Genomic DNA, 20869 nt, shown 5'->3' with positions numbered 1-20869 from the left:
CACCACCAGCACATTTTGGTCCTATAAAGTCACGGTCATGCATAGCCGCCGTCTGCGTGGCGCTGGTGGTAGCCGGACCACCGACAGGGCACCACTGCCCTAGCCTGGGTGGGACCGGACCGGCGGTGCCCGGCCCGTGGAGGCTGAAAGCGAGAGTTAAAAGCATCAGCTGCCAGAGGCGGGAGGGGAGAGCGACAGCCGGGGCCTGACCCAGGTTTTCCCCCGTTCCTCTCACGTGCAGCCTCGGGCACTTCAGGCCAAGGACGGTGTGATGCAGAGGCCCTCCCTCCGTGCCCCTCGCTCCCCTGTGGCGGACGCCCCTTTCCTCCCCCGCTTCGTGAATCTGGCTAGGCTGTCAGCTTCCCCATGTCTGGTGGCACCGAGTCCTGCCCGTTCAGCAACGCCATGCAAAAAAGAACCACCTTGCGCTTGTTTGAAACTTACTAGGTACTCCGTTTATTTTGTGACCCCGAATTCTCGGTGTGTGAGAGTATAAAAGAGCTGTGACACCCCCGCAGCAAGAGAACAGCCGCCTCTCAAGGAAAATCAACTATAAACACAGTGATCCAAAGAGCCCCAGAAGAGGAGGGTACAAGATGTTTTTCTCCTAATGTACAGCTGTCAAACATCAGGCCTGACCCGTTCGTGATTTAAGGTCAGACCATCATGAAGAACAGCTGATGGGGTGGGTGTGGGGGAAAACTTCTCTGCCTTCCTCCTCTTCAGTGGTACTAAAACAGCCTATAAAACCCTATGAATGATGTAGCAAAAATATGAAAAAGTGTTCGGTGCATATTAAAAAAGTGTAAAACACGGCTTCACCTCTCGCAACTAGATCAACTGTTACCCAGCAGTTAAGTGAACAGTGATTAGGTCTTTCCGGTAGCTTTACTGTTAGAAGATTAATAGCAGAAACACTTCCTTCCTGCTCTGTTGAGACCCACTGAACAGTCCAAACTGCTGGAATAATTCTGTCCATTTCTGAAACAAAAGCCATCCTGAAATGCTTACACTTGTAGTGAAGTGACACATTTTTGTGGAAAAAATTGGCATTTGGGGACACTAGAGGGAGATGTAGCAATGTAAAACAGCCATTCAGGTCACCATAGAACTATTTTTTTTTGGTCCTAATTCAAAGGGAATGTTTTGGGAACTGACTACCTTTTGTCAACCCAAAAGCTTGTACACCCTACATGTAAGGTTTTGCTCACTAAGTGTATCCTGGAGTTGCCAGCACTGCTCCCTGATGACTTACGGTTACTTTCCAGAGGTGCCTGGTGATACTGTAGCGCAGCAGTGGGTAGAACACAGGCATTAAGTGATTTACCATCACACTGGGATGCAGCCCTGACATGATCGCACTGACTGATGGCTACCCCTGCTTCAAATGAGCACTAGTGAGACAGGCAGCAAAATGCAGACTTAAAAACTCGGACTATGGGTACTTCTCTCAGGATTTAACATCAGTCACTGATGACAAAGCCCTGGATCATCTCTCCTTTCATTAAATGCGTTTTCACATGGAGAAGATTAAAACAATCTCTGCTTGTTCAGACGTGGCCCTGCACTTCCTTCTGTCCTGGTTTGCAGCACCAAAACAGAAGTGTGGAATTAATTCCTTGGGATGGTAATATTTACACAGGGAATGGTCTGAAGTCTAAAACCCACCCTTATTTGAATTGAGGGGGAAAAAATAAACCATGAAAATGCTTCCAACGAAGTTCTGTAAAACCCGAAAGGTTGAACTGAAACAAAGGCTAAGGGAATTAGATAGCCTGAAATTCCCAGTTTGAGCAACTACAGCCCCTTTAGCATAAGAGCTACCAAGTGCTTGCCTGGTTCACAGTATCAATAGCTAAAGTGATTTGCATTGTCAGGATCGGATTTTGCTTTGAGGCAATAACACTGTTTACAAACACTGATAATTGGCACAATTGCCAGTCAAAAACCTGCCAGACCTGATCCTGTGACTTCCTTCTACCATTTCAGAGGCCTGCAGAACAGGGTCGACACACAGTTATAAAGCTAATACTGAGAAACACCCCAACGGTTATTTAACACACTACAGCAGTGGTTCTCAACCTTTTTAGACTCAGGGCACCCCTATTAACAACTTTTGTGAACTGAGCTGCACCCTGTTTAAAAAAACTGATTTATTACAGGGCATGCCTTCTTGTAGAGGGGCTAGGCAGTAGGACCAGGGGAGTGGGCAGTCTGGGAAAAGTCTGAGCCTCTCTGCTTATCTCCTCACATCTCAGTGGCACTCTTCAAAGGTGCCCAGATACCTTGGTTGCGAATCACTGCAGTACAGCAGACCTGGGACAAAGACCTCTCTACCAGATTGGTTTTTTAATCTGAAGTATGCATCCCATGAAGGAAGGAAAACAAGAATCCCAAACAGCACAGGAGCCTTGGGGGCTGTTCATCTTGTTTGGTCCGCTGAGTGCATTTCAGATTAAGTTGTGCTTCACTGAGCAGGGGGGAAAAAAAAAGCATCACCAGCCCTGTTATTTGGCTGTGGCAACTGGCTGCTTTGATTGTTTACCACTGATTCTGTCTGACCCAGTGACAGGACAGTAAGTGTTCAAGGGGATGATAAAACAAGTAATCAATAGTTATATCCATGGACTGTAATAGGATTTTGCTATCTAAAGGACATCTCCATCTTTTTAATTAATTTATGTTTATACAAGTTCTTGGCTGCAGGATCAAATAAGAGCAGCCATTGAAGACTGTTAGAGAAGAAGGATCACCAACAGTTTGATGGCAAATTCTCCTTCATTCTTCACCCTTGGAAAAAATCTTGTGTGCAGTTCTCAAAGATGTCCGGGGAAAAAACACTTCATTTCTATAGCAGCTAACGTGTGAGACAGATACTCAACCCTCTCTTTCTAATAAATCTTTTGCAGCTGATGAGTTCAGTTGTTCAGTGGACTTGGAAACATAAAACATGCAAGATGTAAAGTATGGATGGTAGCAAGGTACAGCTATATACAACATGCAAAGTCTTCTGGATGAATAATACCTGGGAATCAAGTTAGGATGTCTCAGTGTTTGAAGGCTCTCAGGACAACACTGAAAACATATTTTGATGACAAATTTCCCACTGCCAGTTCCACCAGGTCGACTCTATGATCTCCCTCTCAGGTGAGAGCCTGACAGAGGTCTTACGGCACACCAAACTGATCTAAGCAGCTATCTGATGCCCTCGCTGAGAGATGTGGAAATACAGAGATCCTTAAAAAAAGGCCAGGACCCAGACTACACAATGATTTGTAGATCAGAGTCAACTCATTTGAACTGCTCCAGAAGCAAGGAGAACCATTACCAAATGCTAAATGTTTGTAGAAAGTATCATATGCGGGCAGCTCAGTTCTGCAACCCTTGTCCATAGAGAGTAGCACATGACATGTACAAGTGTTGTATGGACGGTGGGTAAGGAAGTCAGGCCCTGGAGAACAAGTGTTTGAAGTCTTCGCTCGGGATAGTTACAGCATGAGTGCTACCAGACATAACTTCTGGAGTAAAGATTAAGCAAAAGAAAGGGGTGGTAATACAGACTGTGACACACATGCACAAAAGGCTTATAAATTAAGGTGTTTTAGCTCCTCTAGAAGTTTCCTAAACTCGCAAGGGGAAGTTATGTAAAAAGAGAAATTAAAACCTTTTAAATGATTCTGTTCTAAAATCTACAACCCTACCATTCAGTTCAAGGCTGCCATCCTAGAATCTTCTGCATTTCAGTATCCACACCGTGTTTACTCCACAGAGGAGGAAGAACCACCTTAGCCAAAAACCAAGCTCTAACAATTCCCAAAGTTAGACTTGCTCCTTTTTTTTTTTTTTTTTTTAAGTCTGCAAGAAGGGTTTTGCTCTGCGCAGTCCCTCCTTCAGGAACTGGAGGTAGGTCGCAGTAGAAGGATCTTCAAAATTGGTTGAGAAACTGAAGACACTGCTCTCAACTTCTTCAGGCTTCATAGAAGTAATATCCAGGAAGTAGTTGGCATTGATGTGGTGAATCTGAGGAAGGAAGCATGCCACAGAAAGACACAGTTTAAACAACCACCACTGTAAGGGCAGTTCACCAGTCAATGGATTAGCCGATAACCAGGTGAACAACATACTTATGCCCTTCACTAAGTCCAAAGACCTCAAAGTGCTTTGCAGTTGCTAGTGAATTATGCCTTTGAGAAACAGGAAACAGGGCTTCCATTTTACAGATGGGGTGAAGCCATGAGAGATTAATGGCCTGCTTTCCAACACCGCTAAGCACCTGCAGCTCCATCGATTTCAGTGGCAGCTGGCATTACCCAGTGCTTTTAAAAGCAATGTTCAGCCACAGACAGGAGGGGTAGGATTATACAAGAGTCCTTGTGCACAGGAGCCAGCACCCTCAAACACACTCTGTTATTGAGAGGCTCCTTAGAGAGGGCATTAGGAACAAAGCATCCCTTTCATTTTGCAAGGATTACATGCACCTCTGTCTGGTTCCCATCATGCGTGCACTACTAGGCTGCAAGGAGTTAGTGCTGTCCTGACAGGAGACACCCATGGAGAGAGGCAGACAGTAGGTGTAGACAGCACTGTCACCCACACTTAGCTGGAGCAAAACAAGCATCAAATGCTGTTGCCTCTGCTGCACTTCTCCAGTCCAAGGGGGCACAATGGAGTCAGTCTGCTGACCTACTAATGACTAAGATCAACCCAGACAGGGGGTGGGGAAGGATTAAAGTGCTGGAACCTGCTGTGAGTAAGAAAAGGAGTCTGCCACACTGACCTGAGATTGGAGCCTGATGGCAGGTTGGGGCTGAAACTATTGGTTGTAATGGGCTCCCTGGAAGATGCTGACTACAATCTAGAGAGCTCTGAAGAGAGGTAAAGGCAAGGAGGCAGGATCTGGGTTTGGGTTATTCTGCCATAGATTCCCTCACAGAGTTTGTCTGCAGCACTTTGGAGCTGTGCCTGTCACAAAGCCCTTGAAGGATAAGGCAGAAATGTGGAGGGTCCACAGGTTTGGTGCCATTCTGGGGAGGTGTGGAGGAGCTAACACTAAGTTCCAGCTTGATTGTTAAGTCCCATCTCTGAGAAGGGGCGGCTGGAGAGACAAGCACACTGAAAGCACACCCAGAGGGCCAGCCTCGAAACTCTGCCCAGTACAGGGAACCAAAGATCACAGCATAATTTAGCACAGCCTGAGGAATACCCATTAGCGGGCACTCAGCCAGGGTGTGACAGATCGTTTCAAACCCAGACACAGAGAGCTGGAGAGGGAGGGGTGAGCAGGGACTCACGCATCCAGATCCTGATTTTGACAGCAAGAACAGATCTATGCTTCAGGGTCCTCATCTATAAAATGGAATCATATTTATTTGTTTGGTATTGCCAAGAGCAGAGCTGGGGGCTTTGCAGACAGTTGAAACTGCATCTTGGCAAACGTTCATCTTCAGCCTTCACTCAGGTTCTTGGAAAACAATAAGGGCTTTGTAAGGGCTCAGCATTTCTCCTTGTGTAACTATAAGCAGCTCTAATGGCTCATGTCAGCAGAGGCTTATTCCACTCCAAACTCCTGCTATTTATCCCACTAAGTCTGATTATATATATTTTAAAGCAAGAAAAACTCTGCAATGCCAGGTGCTATCTAGGCACCCAAGACTCCGCAGGATCTGCTGAGAGATAAAAGACTGAATGCGAAGGAAGTGGGTCATGGATGGGAAAGCAAGAGACCCAGGACAGAGGGTGGCTGACGTACCACTGTTCCATTGGGAAGGCAGATCATCATCTCCACAGGGAAGTTGTATTTCTCTAGGTGCAGCTCTGCTAGCTTCCTGTAGAATTCATTCTCTCTCTTGGTCTGTAAAAAAGGACCCCAGAAGGGCATTATGTGCTAAAGACCAGCAAGATAGAGAAAGGGGGAGCAAATGCAACATACACATGAAAACACGGGAGGGAACAGGACTGAAAAGCTGGACCTGTTCTGCATGCAATGCTGGCCTACTGGCTCTCTCAATCGGGGCACCCCGATGTTCATTACCATGGCACCCCCTGCAGTCACATTGATGCTGGCAAAGGTCCGATGGCAGATGTATCCAGTATGCTTTCTCGAGGGAATTAAATCTCTATGACCCACTGATGTCTGGATCAATGGTCAGGGCTAGGAAACAATCAACATTTGTGATCCACTAAAGATCTGGCAAGCCAGGGCACTCCAAATTAAGCTGACACTTCCTAGCTCACAACACTGGGGGGAGCAGGCAGAGAAAAATGCCAGTGCTAAGCAGGCGAAGCTCCCTTTCTGGGGGGTTTTGCAGGCACTGTATCTCTGACCAAAGGAGGATTCTTGAGCTGCCGCCTCAGTTTGCCTCCATCTGTGCATTGTCTTTATTCTACCAAAAGGTGCCAGACTGGGAACGCCACAGACTGCACACAGTGTGCATCTCAAGGAAAGGCTTCTGGCTGAGCAGCAAGCTGAGAAGACCACCCCATCCCTGGAAGAGCTCTGTCTCTAGCCAGGCCAGGTGCTGGTAGCAGCACAGGTGGACATTATCCTGCTAGAGAGTGGACAGAAATTCAACTCCCTTCTGCCCCAGCAATGGCATCTTCTGCCCTCAGCCAGGAGAAGAGAGGCAGCACATCCCCAGCTCATCCAGCCACCTGCCAGCATTTTATTCGCCACTCCGATCTATTATGTTCACCCCTCATGCACAGCTGTTAGGATTTCTATGCAAAAGCTACCATTAGTGGGGCGAGGAGGCAGGAACGCAGGCAGGGAAGCCAGTGCCACACAAGCAGTGCTGGCCTGTGTACGTAGCACAAGGGAGCCAGGTGGCCGAGTGCTTCACCACAACCTTGAATGCAGCTGGGATACTGGAGTGCCGTCGCCTCTGGTTTACTAATAGGAAACCAAGGCACAGGGAGTGTCTACGCTGCACCCTCGCTGCTGTGGAGCACGTTTGAGTGCCCCCTGCCGGCTCACGTGTGCCAAACCTGGCAGTGGGGCAGTGTAGATGCTCTGGGGCATCTCAAACACATGGGAGACCTAGATCCTGGGAACCTTGGACACAGAGACCAGATGTCTAGGGGTGCCCAGAAAGTGGGGAACAAAGCCAGGGCCCCCCAGAGACCCCATCCTCAGCACCGCCTGGTCCCAGGGGTGTTAAGCAACTGCCTTTACCAGTCATATTGGCACAGAAGTCAGACAGGACACCACTTACCTGCAAGTCCTCTAGCTCCTTCACTAGTGACCAGCTGCTGACAAAGCTCTCATTCAGCAAAGCGAGGATGGGCGAACTTTCCAGGACTGTCTCCCGGAGAGTCCGCCCCGAACCTGCCAGAGACAGACAGACTGATTGTCCCAGCAGCCCCCCAATGCTGCAACAGGGGGTCTTGAATGCAAGCGCTCTGGGGGTCACTGCTCTAGATGCTACATTGGTCCAATCTGGTGGCTGGGGAGCAGTGCATGGGAACAGGCTGGAGAATGCGATAGGCTCTGTAAGCCTACAGGAAAGCAAAGATGGCTCCCCGCCACCAAGATGCAAGGCCAAGACCTTTCCTGAGGCTCAGGGTACTGCAATCTGCGGTGGGTTGGGCCCGCTGCAGAGATGCATCTGTGCTGCAGGGCTCTGGGCTGGGCAGTGACTCTAATGCAACCTGTTCTCACCAGCACAGCATCACCTCAGCCAACTGCGGTTCATTTTCCCAGTGATCCCGACTGCCTGGAGAAGCCTGGACAAGGCATTCCTACTTGGGAAGGGCAGGGGGCTTGGCTGCTCATGTAGCATCCCCTGAACCTCCCCTTAAAGAGAGCCAAGGTGGCAGCTCCTCACCTCAGCAGGACTGGTCGTCCAGCGCGCCCCACAGCAGGATGGAGTGCACCAGCTTGTTCTCAGCTTTTGCTCTCTCAAAGGCTTGTGTAAAGGGCAGGTACGAAACCTGGAAGTAGGGCAGAGGTTTGAAAACCCGACACCAAAGCAACCCAACAAACACAGAGCAAGGTTCAGAACAGCTGGGCCTGCCCCAATGTGTGTCACACAATGCAAACCGAACCAGCATGTAAACCCAGCTGTGCACCTCCACGGGTTCAATGCACAGCAACTAAACCTCGGCATTTCCAGGACAATAATCCTCTCTGCCCCACTGCCCCCCTCGCTGCCATTCAGAGCCCAGTCTTGCAAGTGACTGGGACCCAGGACTCCGGGGGCCTGTTTGCAGCTCTCCCACTGACCTGCTCTGCATCACTTCTCTCTGTGCCTCTCCCATGTCCAAGATAAGACGAGAGCACTTCCCTCCTGCCAGGCTCCAGACAAACGAGATGGTGCATTCACTGACTTTAGAGAGTGTGAGGGGATCCTCTGGTGAACATGACCAGGAGAAAGGTATGTGCTAAGCCTGGGGCTGGGCAGGTCAGATACACTGTTCCCTGGCACGAAGCACAATTTGTCTGAGAAAGATCTGAGATTTATGCAGTTGCCCTACAGAACGGCAAACGGCTTCAACTCTGGGGAGATTTCCAAAGACCCTGACAGGAATGCAGAGGACATATGCCATTACACGTGTGTGCACTAGGTAGGGGTTTGTCCAGCTCAGCTTGCTCACAGGCCCAGAAAAGTTGATCCTGTTTATTAGAAAAGATGCTGCAGAGAGGTGGCTCCAATCACTCAAAGCAGCTAAACTTTATTAGTGCCTTGGCAGCTCACAGAAATACTCATCCCAGAGGAGATCCCGTTCCAGGGCTGGGCTTGTGCTTCCTTTCACTCAGCTGCAGAGGAGCAACTTGCTCTTATGGCTGCTGGGTTATTAAATCACTTGGGTCACCCAGTGCCACAAACACACTTTTCATTTGGAGATGCTGAGCCATGAGCAGCTCATGTGGTGCCTGCCAATAAGAAAAGCACAATCCCAAGGTTCAGCTGAGACTGAAGGGAAGCCATTTTTCAAGCACCATCATTATCGGCCTCTTACAAAATAGCATCAATGGTGACTGATAAGAGCAAGGCGAGATGAGCTTGCACTTAAACGAGCCCGAGCCATGAGAGATCTGAGCTCCATCCCCGCCTCCCGGTGACCCTGGATGACCGACCTCTCTGAGCTTCTGATTCCTCATCTCTAGAGCAAAGACACCACAGACCAACCTCACTGCACTCAGTCCAGCTTTGCCAAGCTCAAGTCAAGCGCTACAACACACAGTCAACGCACTGTGTGGGGTCCCTCGGCATTTCTCTCTTAAGCCAGCTACAGCTCTACAGCTTTTATTGGGCCTCAGGATGACTAGAGCATCTCAGTACAGTTCTCTTTTTCTCTCTGAACCACACCCGGGAGAAGAAACAGGGCAGGCGCTTTGCTTACTTTCTTAAATGGATACATGGCAACTTCCAGCTTCTGAGCTGCTTCCTCCCAAGCGATTTTCTGCTGCCAAGTTATCTCTTCAAACACAAACTGGATGGGCTCCCCCGTGGGATCTCTGCTGTCAATCACATTTCCATTTTCATCGTGAATCACAGAAGGGATGGATGGCCCCATTGATTCTAACTCCATCTACAACAGGAGCAAAGAGCTCAGTCCCTAGAAGAGGCACCATCCCCAATTTCCCTCTGCCCCGCCACCTTCAAACCCATTCCCAGACACCCAGATGTGCATGCATGTGCACACGTACACGTACAAGGGTATCTGTCTGCAAAGAACATGCACACCACCTCTTAGTGTTCACTCAAGCCCTGCTTAATCCATTGACATGCACACATTTGAAACATTTCCCCCAACTCCACATTTCTGTACCGCTCACAGCGTTGCACTGGTTTGGATTGGAAAAGCGGAGATGCTACCCCTACAAAGATTTAGCATGGAGATTTTACATTTGAGGGCACCAGATGCCCAAGCTCTTCTCTGGGACTTGCCATACTTGCAGTACTATACAGATGTTTCTCTATTCACCCTGGCAGTGAAGCAGTTTTATGGGCAGCTGCAAATAGGAAGGCTGTTACCGAGCTTCTCTACTGAAAGCAGTGGCCAGGCTGTGTTTATAGTGCGTGGTCTATCTTAAGTGATTTGGGAGATCTGTCATGAGCCTTATTTTTAGTTATTAAAGAAGATCTAAGAGAAACGGTATTGCCAATCCCAAGACATTAAGAAAAAACATCATGCAGTAGGTCCCCTGTCCCTGAGTTATGAGATATCATTTAAAAAGAACTGGGGATGTCTAAAAGCCAAATGCATGATGTACTTTTTTATTTCCCCTCAGGGCTGTAAGTCTTCAGCACACAGGCTCCCGAATTATTCCAAAGCCACCCAAGCCAGAAATTAACTTTAATTTTTAATGAAAGCCAAGATCTTACATAAATCACATGACTCCTGGAGCTCTGACTCAGAGACAAAAGTACCACATATCACAATACCAGTTAGGAGAGTTGGCAGCCATGGGCAGTGTCTCTGTACGGTGCTCTGCGGGCAAGCTGGGAACATTAGGCTCACGTCCAAGCACTCAAGGGGAGTGCTAGCAGCCCTGGCAGCAACAGCAGAAGCGAGTGCTACAGGGCTGCCATGGGATATATTCTGGTGAGTCACAAGTGTGCACATACAGCCAAGTACATTGCTACCAACCTGAGGGAGGTAACCAATGTCCACCTCCATGTTGCTGCTTTCGCTCGCCCCATACAGCCATTCCATGTCAACGTTTAGGGACCTGGAAGAAGAGACCAGCACATTTACAATAAGCCATGTCTAAGAACCGTGCATGAAAAGCTCTCAATCACAGGAGTCATTTAAGATACGAGAACCTGAGGAACAGCCACCGTCCCTCAGTTGGATCCAAGCCTGCGTCCCAGATCCCAAGAGCCAATTCTATGTAGAGCTCCATGGAAGTGAGCCGGCAGGCTTCCACAGAGCTCTATAAATAATGGACCTCATTGAAGGATTGTCCAGAAGAGCAGCAGGACTCACGCAAGCAGTTAAGGGTGCGTGGAGTTTTTGGACAGGGGAGGGAAGCGTCCTTCCCAATCCCTGAGACTGCAAATCCCATCCCTGCTGCACGTTACTTTTTTGTACTAGCTAAAAACTCCTGGAACAAATGTGCAGGCAGAGCTGCAAGTTGCCTGGGGAACATTCCAACAGAACGGTCTTGGCCCATGACGGTTTGAGTGAGAATTTAGCTTTTTATCCCTTGTAATGCTGCCAGCTGCTTCCCAGAGAGCATAAATCTACACATGCTGAATACTAGCCTTGGAAATCTTGTTAGCTTTGCATTTCAAAGCAGATGAGTCAGGCTCCTGTGAACCCCGAGGTGCCAAGACACAGGTGGAGAAACCCCCCTTTCCTGCCACCTTCTAAGCTGCAACAGAACCAGCTCGCTATGGTAAATGCGAGCATATGTGTTCAGTCTATTCAAAGCTCTGGCTGGCAGAGAGTTCTCCATGGCTCTGTTAAAAACATGTTGCTACTGCAATAATGTGTTCCTCAGTTTTATGGATAACAGTGGAGCTGGTTTCATTTGGACTTTCAAAGGGCTTATCACAAAATGTGAAACATCAGGAGGTGTCTAATACAACACGAACATCTGATGGTTCTTCTGGACCTGGAAATGATCCTGCTGCCTTCTGCATTTGCAAGTTATAGCTGCTGCCTGATCTCAAATTGCAGGCTGAGCCTTCTCTGGAACTCATTCAAGAGAAGCTGGCCAGACATTCACTGTGAATGCAGGTTTGCAAGAGCACAATTAAAGAGGCCAATGTGCATCTGACGTTTTTTTATCTGGAGTTCTTTGAATGCTTTACAAACAGTAATTAAGCCTTGCACACAGGTAAAGTAAGCTGAGTGGTGTTGTTTGTGGGTTTTTAAAAAAATCAAAAAGCAGAAAAAAAAACCAAACAAGCACGGGAGATAAAGTGACACAACCACAGATAATGAAGGTTGGAAGGGACTTCAGGACGTAACGTCTAGTCCAACCCCCTGCTCAAAGTAGGGCCATTCCCAACTAGATCATTCCAGCCAAGGCTTTGTCTAGCCAGGTCTTAAAAACCTTCAAGGATGGAGATTTCATAGCCTCTCTGGGTAGCTTGTTCCAGTACTTTACTACCCTCCTAGTGAGAAAGTTCTTCCTAATCTCTAACCTCAACTTCCCTTGCTGCAACTTGAGCCCATTGCTCCTTGTTCTGTCATCTGCCACCGAGAACAGTCCTGCTCCATCCTCTTTTGAACCCCACTTCAGGTAGCTGAAGGCTGCTATTAAATCCCCCTCAGTCTTCTCTTCTCCAGACTAAATCAGCCCAGTTCCCTCTCCTCATAAGTCCTGTGCCCTAGCCCTTGAACCATTTTTGTAGCCCTCCGCTGGACTCTCTCCAATGTGTCCACATCCTTTCTGTATTGGGGGGCCCAAAACTGGACACAGTACTCCAGATGTGGCCTCACCAGTGCTGACTTGATAAGGGTGGGGAAAGAAGTCAGTCCAAGCTGGTGAGCTTCAGAATCCATGGGTCCAGAGTGTACACTCCAATCTCAAAGGAGTTCTCCTCCCTTACTATGTTTAGAGCTCAAAAAGTAAATCTATTTTTTGAATGTCCAGTCAAGTGGTAAAGGATGCATTGTGTGCAGGTAGGATAGCATTCCCTAGGATCAAAGCTTGGCACAGTGAACTTGGTCTCCCGAGTTCAACCTCCTTCTGACATGTTCATCTGCAAGTCTGGGTGAGTCACTTGTCTCCCCTGTGCATAAGTTGGGAATGGAGAGGTTGGTTTGAGCAATCAATACACTCGGATACCTTCAGGCAAGAGATGTCACCGTAAATGCCAGGTAACACTCCCTAGTTGTGACATGCACACACAGCATGGAGCAGGGGGAAATCACAGATCCCCTTGGCTCTCACTCCTGTTCCACGCTGTAACACATCTCAGGTCTCTCCTCAGTGTATAAACAAGGAAGAATGCCTGTACCTGTTGTTTGGGACAAAGAGCTTGAACTCTCGAACATGGGAAGAATCTTTGGAGAGGATGACGTGTCCTGTGAACTGGCCAGGGGAGAACCAGAAAGGGAAATCTGGAGGCTCATTCAACTGGAACTCAGCATGAATCCTGAAATGGGAAAACAGCAGTGAGCCTGCGTGCTCCAGCTATGGCCAAGGGACCACGGGGAGGAGAAAGCAAAGTCGACATGACTGCTGGTTGTCACGTCACGTGCTGCACTTCTGAAAGGCAGACAGTAAGGTGAAAAAAGCCATTCAAGGCCCTACACAGCACAGACAAGAAAAGAACCGTATGCAGCATAAAGCTGTTTGAGGAGCCAGATGCTCCTAAGCAGCATTATCCTTACAGCACTGCTACACCCTGTGACTGACCAGACCTTCCCCTTTCAGTTCAGGCCATCACCAGAGGGAAAGGGGAGGTTGCTAAGTCTTGTGGATTTGCTTACAGGGCAACAGTTCCTACACAGTTAGGAGCATGGGCTGCTTGTACACACTGTAGGGGTCTACTTCAGTTTAATTCTCCCTGAATTGAAGCGATGGGTTTTTAAGAACACCGCTTCAATTTAGGGAGAATTAAGCCAAAGTAAACCCCCGTGATGTGTACACAAGGGTCAGGCCTGACCCTTATCTGCCTCTCGGAGGTGTTTTATTTTGCTACATCCCAAAAAGTCATTTAATGCGCAATACGCCACTGACAGTATAAACAGCAGGGCCATTAATGCGTAATACTCTCCCGACAGTGTAAACAGCAACGCCATTAAAGCGGTGCATAAGGGCTTTTAAGCAGCTTTAAAGACCAATTTTGTGGCGTGTACAAAGGCCCATGGGCACCATCTACAGGAATCAAGGGAGTAACGCACATTAACAGCCACTTCCTGCAAGACTGGCCTTGGGAGAGTGGTCTATCTCCTCATCAGCTCCACATATAGGGTAGCAAGGAGGGTGTGTGAACACACAGCCCAACCCTGAACTCACTCAGCTTCTGGGGTGCATTCAAGTACACCAGCACCTGCTGCCAGGTTGGCTTCTTTAAGCCTCCTGCCTTCTCCCTTCCCCTAGTCTCTGGCTGTCTAGAGGATGAGGTCAAGACCTTTTTACTTGCCAAGTCCTTTCACACCCTTCTTCTACCCCACAGATGAGTTACAAAAACTAACATTTGAGAAATTTATAATCCTCAAATCTGTCACTTCCATTCTGATTTGATGGGGAAAGGGGACTTGGTCTAAAAAGAAGAATGATGTAGATCTAACTGAAAACATGCCCTATCCTCCTAGTTAACACCCCTGCCTCTTCTGCCCTCCTTCCCTCCCCCTGCACACACCTGCAGCCCCTGGGAGTTCTTACCTGAATGCTATGGTATAGTAAAACTCACTGCTTGCCTGGATGCAGGCCACAGCGCCTTGAGGCGCAAAGCGGGTCTTTACAAACGGACGTGGATGGAACATGCTCAAGAGTTTGTGGATTATGATCTGTGGAGAGAATCAAAGACAACAGACGTGAGACCAGTCACCTGTAACACACATTTCTGCTAAGCAGAGCTCAAAACCTACCCATTTAGACAGCCAGGAGGATTAAACAATCGAGACAATTTAGATCTGACTGAGATGTCTCATCTTACACTTCTCCCTGGCACGTTCAAAATCTGGCTAAGTGTATTTAATAATTCTTCTATACACTCTGCACTTCCAGAGCTCTTAAAAAAACATACATGAAAAGCACAAGGTTCAACACCACAGAAGAGCCCCCGTGCCATGCACCTCCCCTGGGTAAGAAGGCAGACTGTGATTCGGAGAAGGTGGCGTTCTTACCTCTTTGCCCTTGGGGGCTGGAGGGTAAAACCGGTTGTTAGAAAGGTACCCAGTGAAGATGTTCAATTCACTAGGGATAATCCACCAGGGATCACCGAGTTCCAACTTATTCTTTGGAGGGAGAAAAGCTTTGAACTGCCTGGCAAACATCATGTTCACCGGGGCCGCTGGGGCAGTCCAGTTCTGGAGCCCAGACAGAGCAACGTGAGAGATCTGCAAACGCAACAAGAGCATCAGAACAGCTGAAGAGGACGCAGGAGGATTTGAAGAGTTTTGCCATATGCAATGCTGATGGATACAAACTGGTGCACAGGGGTCAGCTGTCTGGAGAAGGGAAGCAGAGTCTATCCAAAACTTTGCCTACAATCAAGGGCTTCTTAGCAATTCCACTGCAGCTGGAAGTTTCTGACAAAATAACTAGTAATAAAATAAAACAGCTAGCCTCATCATAGTGATGAGCAGCATAGAAATGGCCATATATAAACACGGTGTCTGGAGTGTAACCGCCCCCTCTGAGAAAGGGGACTTTTCAGAGCTGAAGCTTCAGTTTTGCAAATTCCAGCTGAGAGTATTATGCCCAGGCCACACATGGGAGGTTCCTCTTCAGTGCATAAGCTTTGGAAGTACGTACATAGTATAAAAAAGGGGAAGGTACTGCAAAACCTTGTGAGGTCACTAGCAAAAGTGCCAAAATAATGTGCCAATGGCCTCTGGCTTAGTCTGATCCCTGGTCATAGAAAGAACCACCCTAAAAACAAACACAGTATATTCGTGTTGAGGTTATTCCAATGTCCAGAGCCAGCTGCATGGGTGCTGGTGAGAAACCGATTCACATGCATCCTGTGCACTTACTCCTAGAAAACCGTCTTTGCTCTTCGTCATCGTTTCCATGAGCAAGGGCTGGAATTTAGCAGCAACAGACAGCATCTCCCCACTGGGATCCAGTGTCTCTTCCTCTTCGTATTCAGAGACAGAAGTAACACCTAAACAAAGCAACAATCATTTAACAGCTGGGTTATTTCTTCCCCCACCCCCTGCAACCCATGATGAGATGATGATATGTTTACTATCGGAGCAAATTCATTCAAGAACCTCACAGCTGTCGCTTTGCTGCATTCGGTGGCCCTAAGAGAATTCAGATCCACCTCCTTCAAATAGCACAGGCCTCTGTTACTTGCTTTAAAGGAGAATTGCCCCTTAGCTGAGAGCAGTATAAAGCCTATGACCCAGCTGAGCTGGTCTGATTCCGATTCCATCTAGCCAGGAGCCGATATACACACTCCAGCCAGCTCAGTACAGCAGGATCAAACACACTGGGTATTTTCACTGTAGTTTAAACCCACCCGTGTGTTATCGCCATGATATTTCAAGCTGTTTGGCTTCCCTGAGAACCATTTGTTACAAAGGGATGCAGGTTCCAAACGGGCACTTGCTCAACCACTATCAGAGGCAAGCAGAGCAAAATATGAATGGAGCCCAGTGACTCCCAAATGGGCTTGGCCTCACCAGCGCTGAGCTGTATCTATCAGTTGCCTTCACCCACCCCAAATCCCTTTTACGCTCCAGACAAAAGTAACTTATGCGCTTTACTAGTCCAGCACCGGGAGCATCAGTCTGACAAAGACCGTGCTTGGTGAAAGCAGTGTCTGACACGTAAGCCTTTCCAAAAACACTTACAGCTTAGCGGCTTCTCACTGTAGAGGTTAACCCCTGAATGGCAGGAGGGAAAGAAAACGTAATGAAAGCCACTGCATACATGTTATGTTCAGATCCTCACTGTCCATCCACTTCACTGCACAGCTGACCTTTCAAGGTCAATACCTACCCGTTAACTTCTCAGCTATTGGCTTGAACTCCTCAGGGCTCAGGTACAGATCATTGTTAGTGTCCAGGGAGGAGAAGAGAAAAAGGCCCTCATTTCCCAGAGCCTTCAAAGCTGTCTCCTAGGTGAGAAATAAGAGGCAAAAGAGTCTTAATTCAAGCTGCTCTACAAAATTCATTTAGGCCCCCCCAGCTCAAGAGTTACTGTGCATCTTTAACAACTACAAACAGAGCTGTCCAATGCACAGACGAATGCTCACTGGCAATACCTTGCTCTATTGACAGTAAAGATTAGTGTCTGGGAACTGTTGACGGAAGTGTATTAAAACTAAATCTGGCTGCACAATTCACAACAAATCATTTGCTCTAGCTTTTCCCTCCTCTCTTTTGGAGTTGTCCCCAACATCCCTTGCTGAAGGCATTGTGGAGGCCGTCACAGAAAGTGTTTTGCAGGTAGTAGGCTCCCTGTTGGTCATGGGCAAATGAACAAGTTACAGAGAGTTAATGGGCTTGGGCATTTAGCAGTTGCTGTGCATTAATCACCTGTGTGCCTGTTCTTGCCGCAAGCGAAGGGGAAAGTAAACCATGCTAATTTTGCCCTGTTTCACTGAGAGCTAAGTTACTGTGGCTTAACTTTTATCTGACATAGGGTAAGACCAGGTGCACGGACATTTAGCACACACCGGCTGCTCCACAGCAAGTCCCCACCTGCTCTTAACTTGCTAGAATCGGTTCATTCATTCATGCGTTCCCACAAATGCCAGGGAACTATTTTCATAGCTAGGCATCTTACCCAGGGTATGGTGACTTGCCTTAATTACCCAACATCCTATTCAGAGCTTGGCAGTGATTATCTGAATGAAAGACTCACTTCACACAAGTGAAGGGAAAACTAATTGAGCCCTTGTACATTGGTAGAAAAGGAATAAAAAGCCCACAACGCAACAACATTCACAGCCTGGGTGTCAATGGTGGCCATCTAGAACCAAACCAGGATCTCATAAGCAAAGCAGGGTGGGATGACAGCTTTCGGTCCCTTGCCCCTAAGAAGGGATGTTGCCAGGTTAAGTCAGAATTCAAACGTTCCTTCCTCTGCTCTGTGAGACAGCGCGTAGCCTCGGGGGGGAGCAGGTCCAACCACCCCGTGCCTCACTTCCCACACTGAGACACAAAGAGTGTGGACAGACATAACAGTGCCACAGGTATTAAATTATACTGGTATAGGCTGTTCACACACTGACACAAACCACTTGAGTTAGCATTTGAATTTACAGCCATTTCACTTATTCCAATACAGGCCTGGAGAGAAATAACCATTATGTAAAATAGCCAATTCATGTGTCCAAGAGGTAACTCCTTTCCCCCCTTCCAAATGACTGAAAGTCACATCTGTCCTGAGCCAAGCCCTCTCGGGCCTCCCCTGAGCAGTGTGCAAGGCCTAATTCATTTCAGAAAAACATGCGGAGAATCTCCAGTGGAAGGTGCCACCGAAATGCAACTGTCACTTGGCAGAGACCTAAACAGATGGCTCTTCCAGCCCGTTCCTCTCCACTGCATTCAGAGCACGGGGGGAAAAAGAGAGACAAAACACAGGCAGAAGGAGAGCATCAGGATGCTGGGGAGAGGGGGAGATAAGATGGGGAAGGGAAGGAGAGGGTCAGACAGCCCTGATCCTCCTTGCCACTCTGCAGCAGACTCTGGCTCGCCCATCAAAGACCATGCTGACAGATGGGGCCAAGTCCCCACCAGCAAAGCCTCCAGGACCCAGAATAAATAGTCTTTATTCTTTTGTTTATTCTCCACTGCCTGCAGCACCATTAGCAGCCCCAGAGCTCCTGAACCCGTTTATTTTCCATCTGCTGTCTGCCAGCCTGAAACATGGCTAATGCAGCCTGGAAGGCTTTGCTCCTGTTAAGTGCAGCCAAAGCAGCACTCGGGGACTTCCAGGGTAGAGGGAAAAAGGGAGAAGGAAAGAAACCCCCCCGGCAAGGCAAACAACTGGCAAAGCACCAGTTGGTGACTTGGACTCACAGAGCATGGCAGGCAGGTCTCTCTGGGCCAGTCAAGGCCCCTTCATGAGAAGAAGGTGGGCCAGAGCTAGAATATTAATAAGGGAATGATGGATTGGAAGGGGAATGAGCAGTGAATTAATCCAGGTACTGAAGCTATCCTGGGCTTTGCCAGACAGGATCATGACTTTATTCCCTGTAGAAGGGCCCACAGTGCAGCTACACGCAAACAGGCAACCACAACGTGTTGCGGTGCTGTCCGGGCATGGCTCGCACGAGCTCCTGCAACCGGCGCAGCCAACTCGGGGCCAGTTTCACTGCATTCGGAAGTATTTCTAAAAACACACCAGGCATTTCAAACGTGCCCCCACCTTGCAAGTCAGCATGACCGGCTTCTGGCAGGGAGCTAACCCAGGAGCTGGGGAAACTCTTAAACATAAACAGCATCATACAAGGGCAGATGGCACCCGCGGAGCTCCGGGCAGGCATTCCCCAGTTGGATGAACCCCTGCCAGCCCCTGCGCCTTTCCGTCTTGTTTTCCCTTTGAACTTATTAGGTCAAAAATTTCACTGATCTGGGCCTCACGAGACTCCGGGCCAACAGCGACGGCTGAAGAGCCTTTCTGGTTCCCATGCTGCAATGGGCACAACACAACACAGCTTCTGCCTGTTCGGATGCTGCAGACACCAGAATTTAATCTGACTTTATAAATATAGAGAGGTGGGAGCCCTCCCCAAGCTGCATGCTCCGAGGGGTATCTCATTGTTTGCCAATGGGACAAGCAGTTTCCCCCGTTTGTATTGTATTAATCCCAGGCTGTGGGGGCCAGGAAAGATCCCTTCCACTCCCCAACTTGAATACAGTACTAGGCTTGTAGGGTCCCCACCCCCTGCCTTTTTCTGTACTGTCAGACTTGGACCACAGCTAGCGGTGAGCCTGCCTGGGGCATCCTGCTTCTCCAGCTGGCACCAAAAACCTCTCTGGTTCTTGGCTGGTGCATCTTAGTCAAGCACTCAGGAAAGACGGTCCCTCCCAGGTCCGACTGGGGAGGACCAGCAAGGGGGTTTCACCTTCCTTCACCCTGTGCGGCATGGTCCGCTTGCTCAGATCACCTGGACACGCATTACCTAATCGGTCCCAGGCTACCGGCAGTGCCCCCTGCTACTCCTGCTCTCCTTCACTTGGCATGCTGTTAAGCTGATTTGTACTCAGGATCCTACAGGTGTGTTATGGGATTCTTTGCGGCTGGGGTGCAAAGGAAAGCCTGGGCTATTCCTGGGGCCCCTTGCATGTTTTTTCCCCTAAAAGAAGCATTCATTCTTTGAACGACAACCGGGCAGAATCCAAGGGAGTTGAGACCTGTGAGAAGGGCTATAGTGTCACGTGCGTCACATGCCATCAGCCAGCTGGGGCGCACATATGTGGCATTGGGGTACAAATGGGCACCCCTCCGCTCCAAAAAGCACTCCCTGCCACGAGACGGGTTAAAATAGCTGCTCTTCCGGCAAAGCTAGTACCTGGGATTGGACAGGTGCTTTTCCAGGGGGTATCTGACCAGCATAGGGATAGCTTGGTCCCATTAGAAATACTAATAGAGACACAGCATAGGAGGCCTCACCATCCAGGGATAGAACAGCACTTCAGCCCTCTTGGAGACGATGCTCCAGAACAACGAAGGAGCAAGCTACCAAGGCTTTCAATATAGCTCACAAGCCAGTCCTGACAATCTGAAACCAAAGGAAGAGTAGAGACAACCTTTAAAAAAAAAAAAAAAAAAAAAGGTGGGGGAATGGACATGACAGGTTTGTGCCTTTTTGCTTCTCTACAGAATGCAAAAAAACAAAAACAAAAAAGAGAGAGAAAAAAGAACCAAGATTTATTTTCAAGGTTCAAAAAAACAGGCAGTATCAGAAATAATAACTGCCTTTGATGGATGGTGGAGAACCTGAGGCAGAGATGGAGCTCCCCTAGTCTTCAAATGAAACAGCAGGAGCAGCTGGAGGCTCCCCCAAGCCTCTATTGGTCATTTAAGGTAAAAAGGTGCTATTAAAGGAAGAGAAAATGAAGACATTTTAAACAGACTAAAAGGAAGATAAAAAAAAAAAAAGCCTCCCCCCCAGTATGAACGCTCAGCTGCTCAGATATCACGCTCATCTCTGGCTGCGTCCGACCCAGTCTCCACCATCGTCCCTCTGCCTGAAGGATTCAGCGAGTAAGACCTGCTATGTCTGATGCAAAGCGACTCCGAAAAGACGTTCAGAGTGGAAATCCTCTTCGACCCTCT

General features: G+C 48.4%; 1 protein-coding gene across 1 annotated transcript; it reads right to left on the bottom strand.

Annotated features, from left to right (window-relative positions):
• Positions 1-432: 432 nt before the first annotated feature.
• On the bottom strand, positions 433-20273 carry SELENON (selenoprotein N). The gene is made up of 12 exons (XM_019547642.1): positions 20204-20273; positions 16580-16697; positions 15607-15737; positions 14755-14967; positions 14291-14415; positions 12918-13055; positions 10594-10675; positions 9343-9531; positions 7824-7929; positions 7212-7324; positions 5750-5851; positions 433-4020 (listed from the first exon to the last, which is right to left on the bottom strand). Exons 1-12 carry the CDS (start codon positions 20204-20206, stop codon positions 3850-3852), a joined length of 1491 nt encoding a protein of 496 aa, XP_019403187.1. The 5' UTR covers positions 20207-20273; the 3' UTR covers positions 433-3849.
• Positions 20274-20869: the final 596 nt, after the last annotated feature.

Source organism: Crocodylus porosus, unplaced genomic scaffold (genome assembly GCF_001723895.1).
Source record: "Crocodylus porosus isolate Cpor-Errol unplaced genomic scaffold, CroPor_comp1, whole genome shotgun sequence".
Classification (NCBI taxonomy): domain Eukaryota; kingdom Metazoa; phylum Chordata; order Crocodylia; family Crocodylidae; genus Crocodylus; species Crocodylus porosus.
Note: the sequence above shows the minus strand (reverse complement) of the source record. Positions and strands in the feature narration are given on the sequence as shown.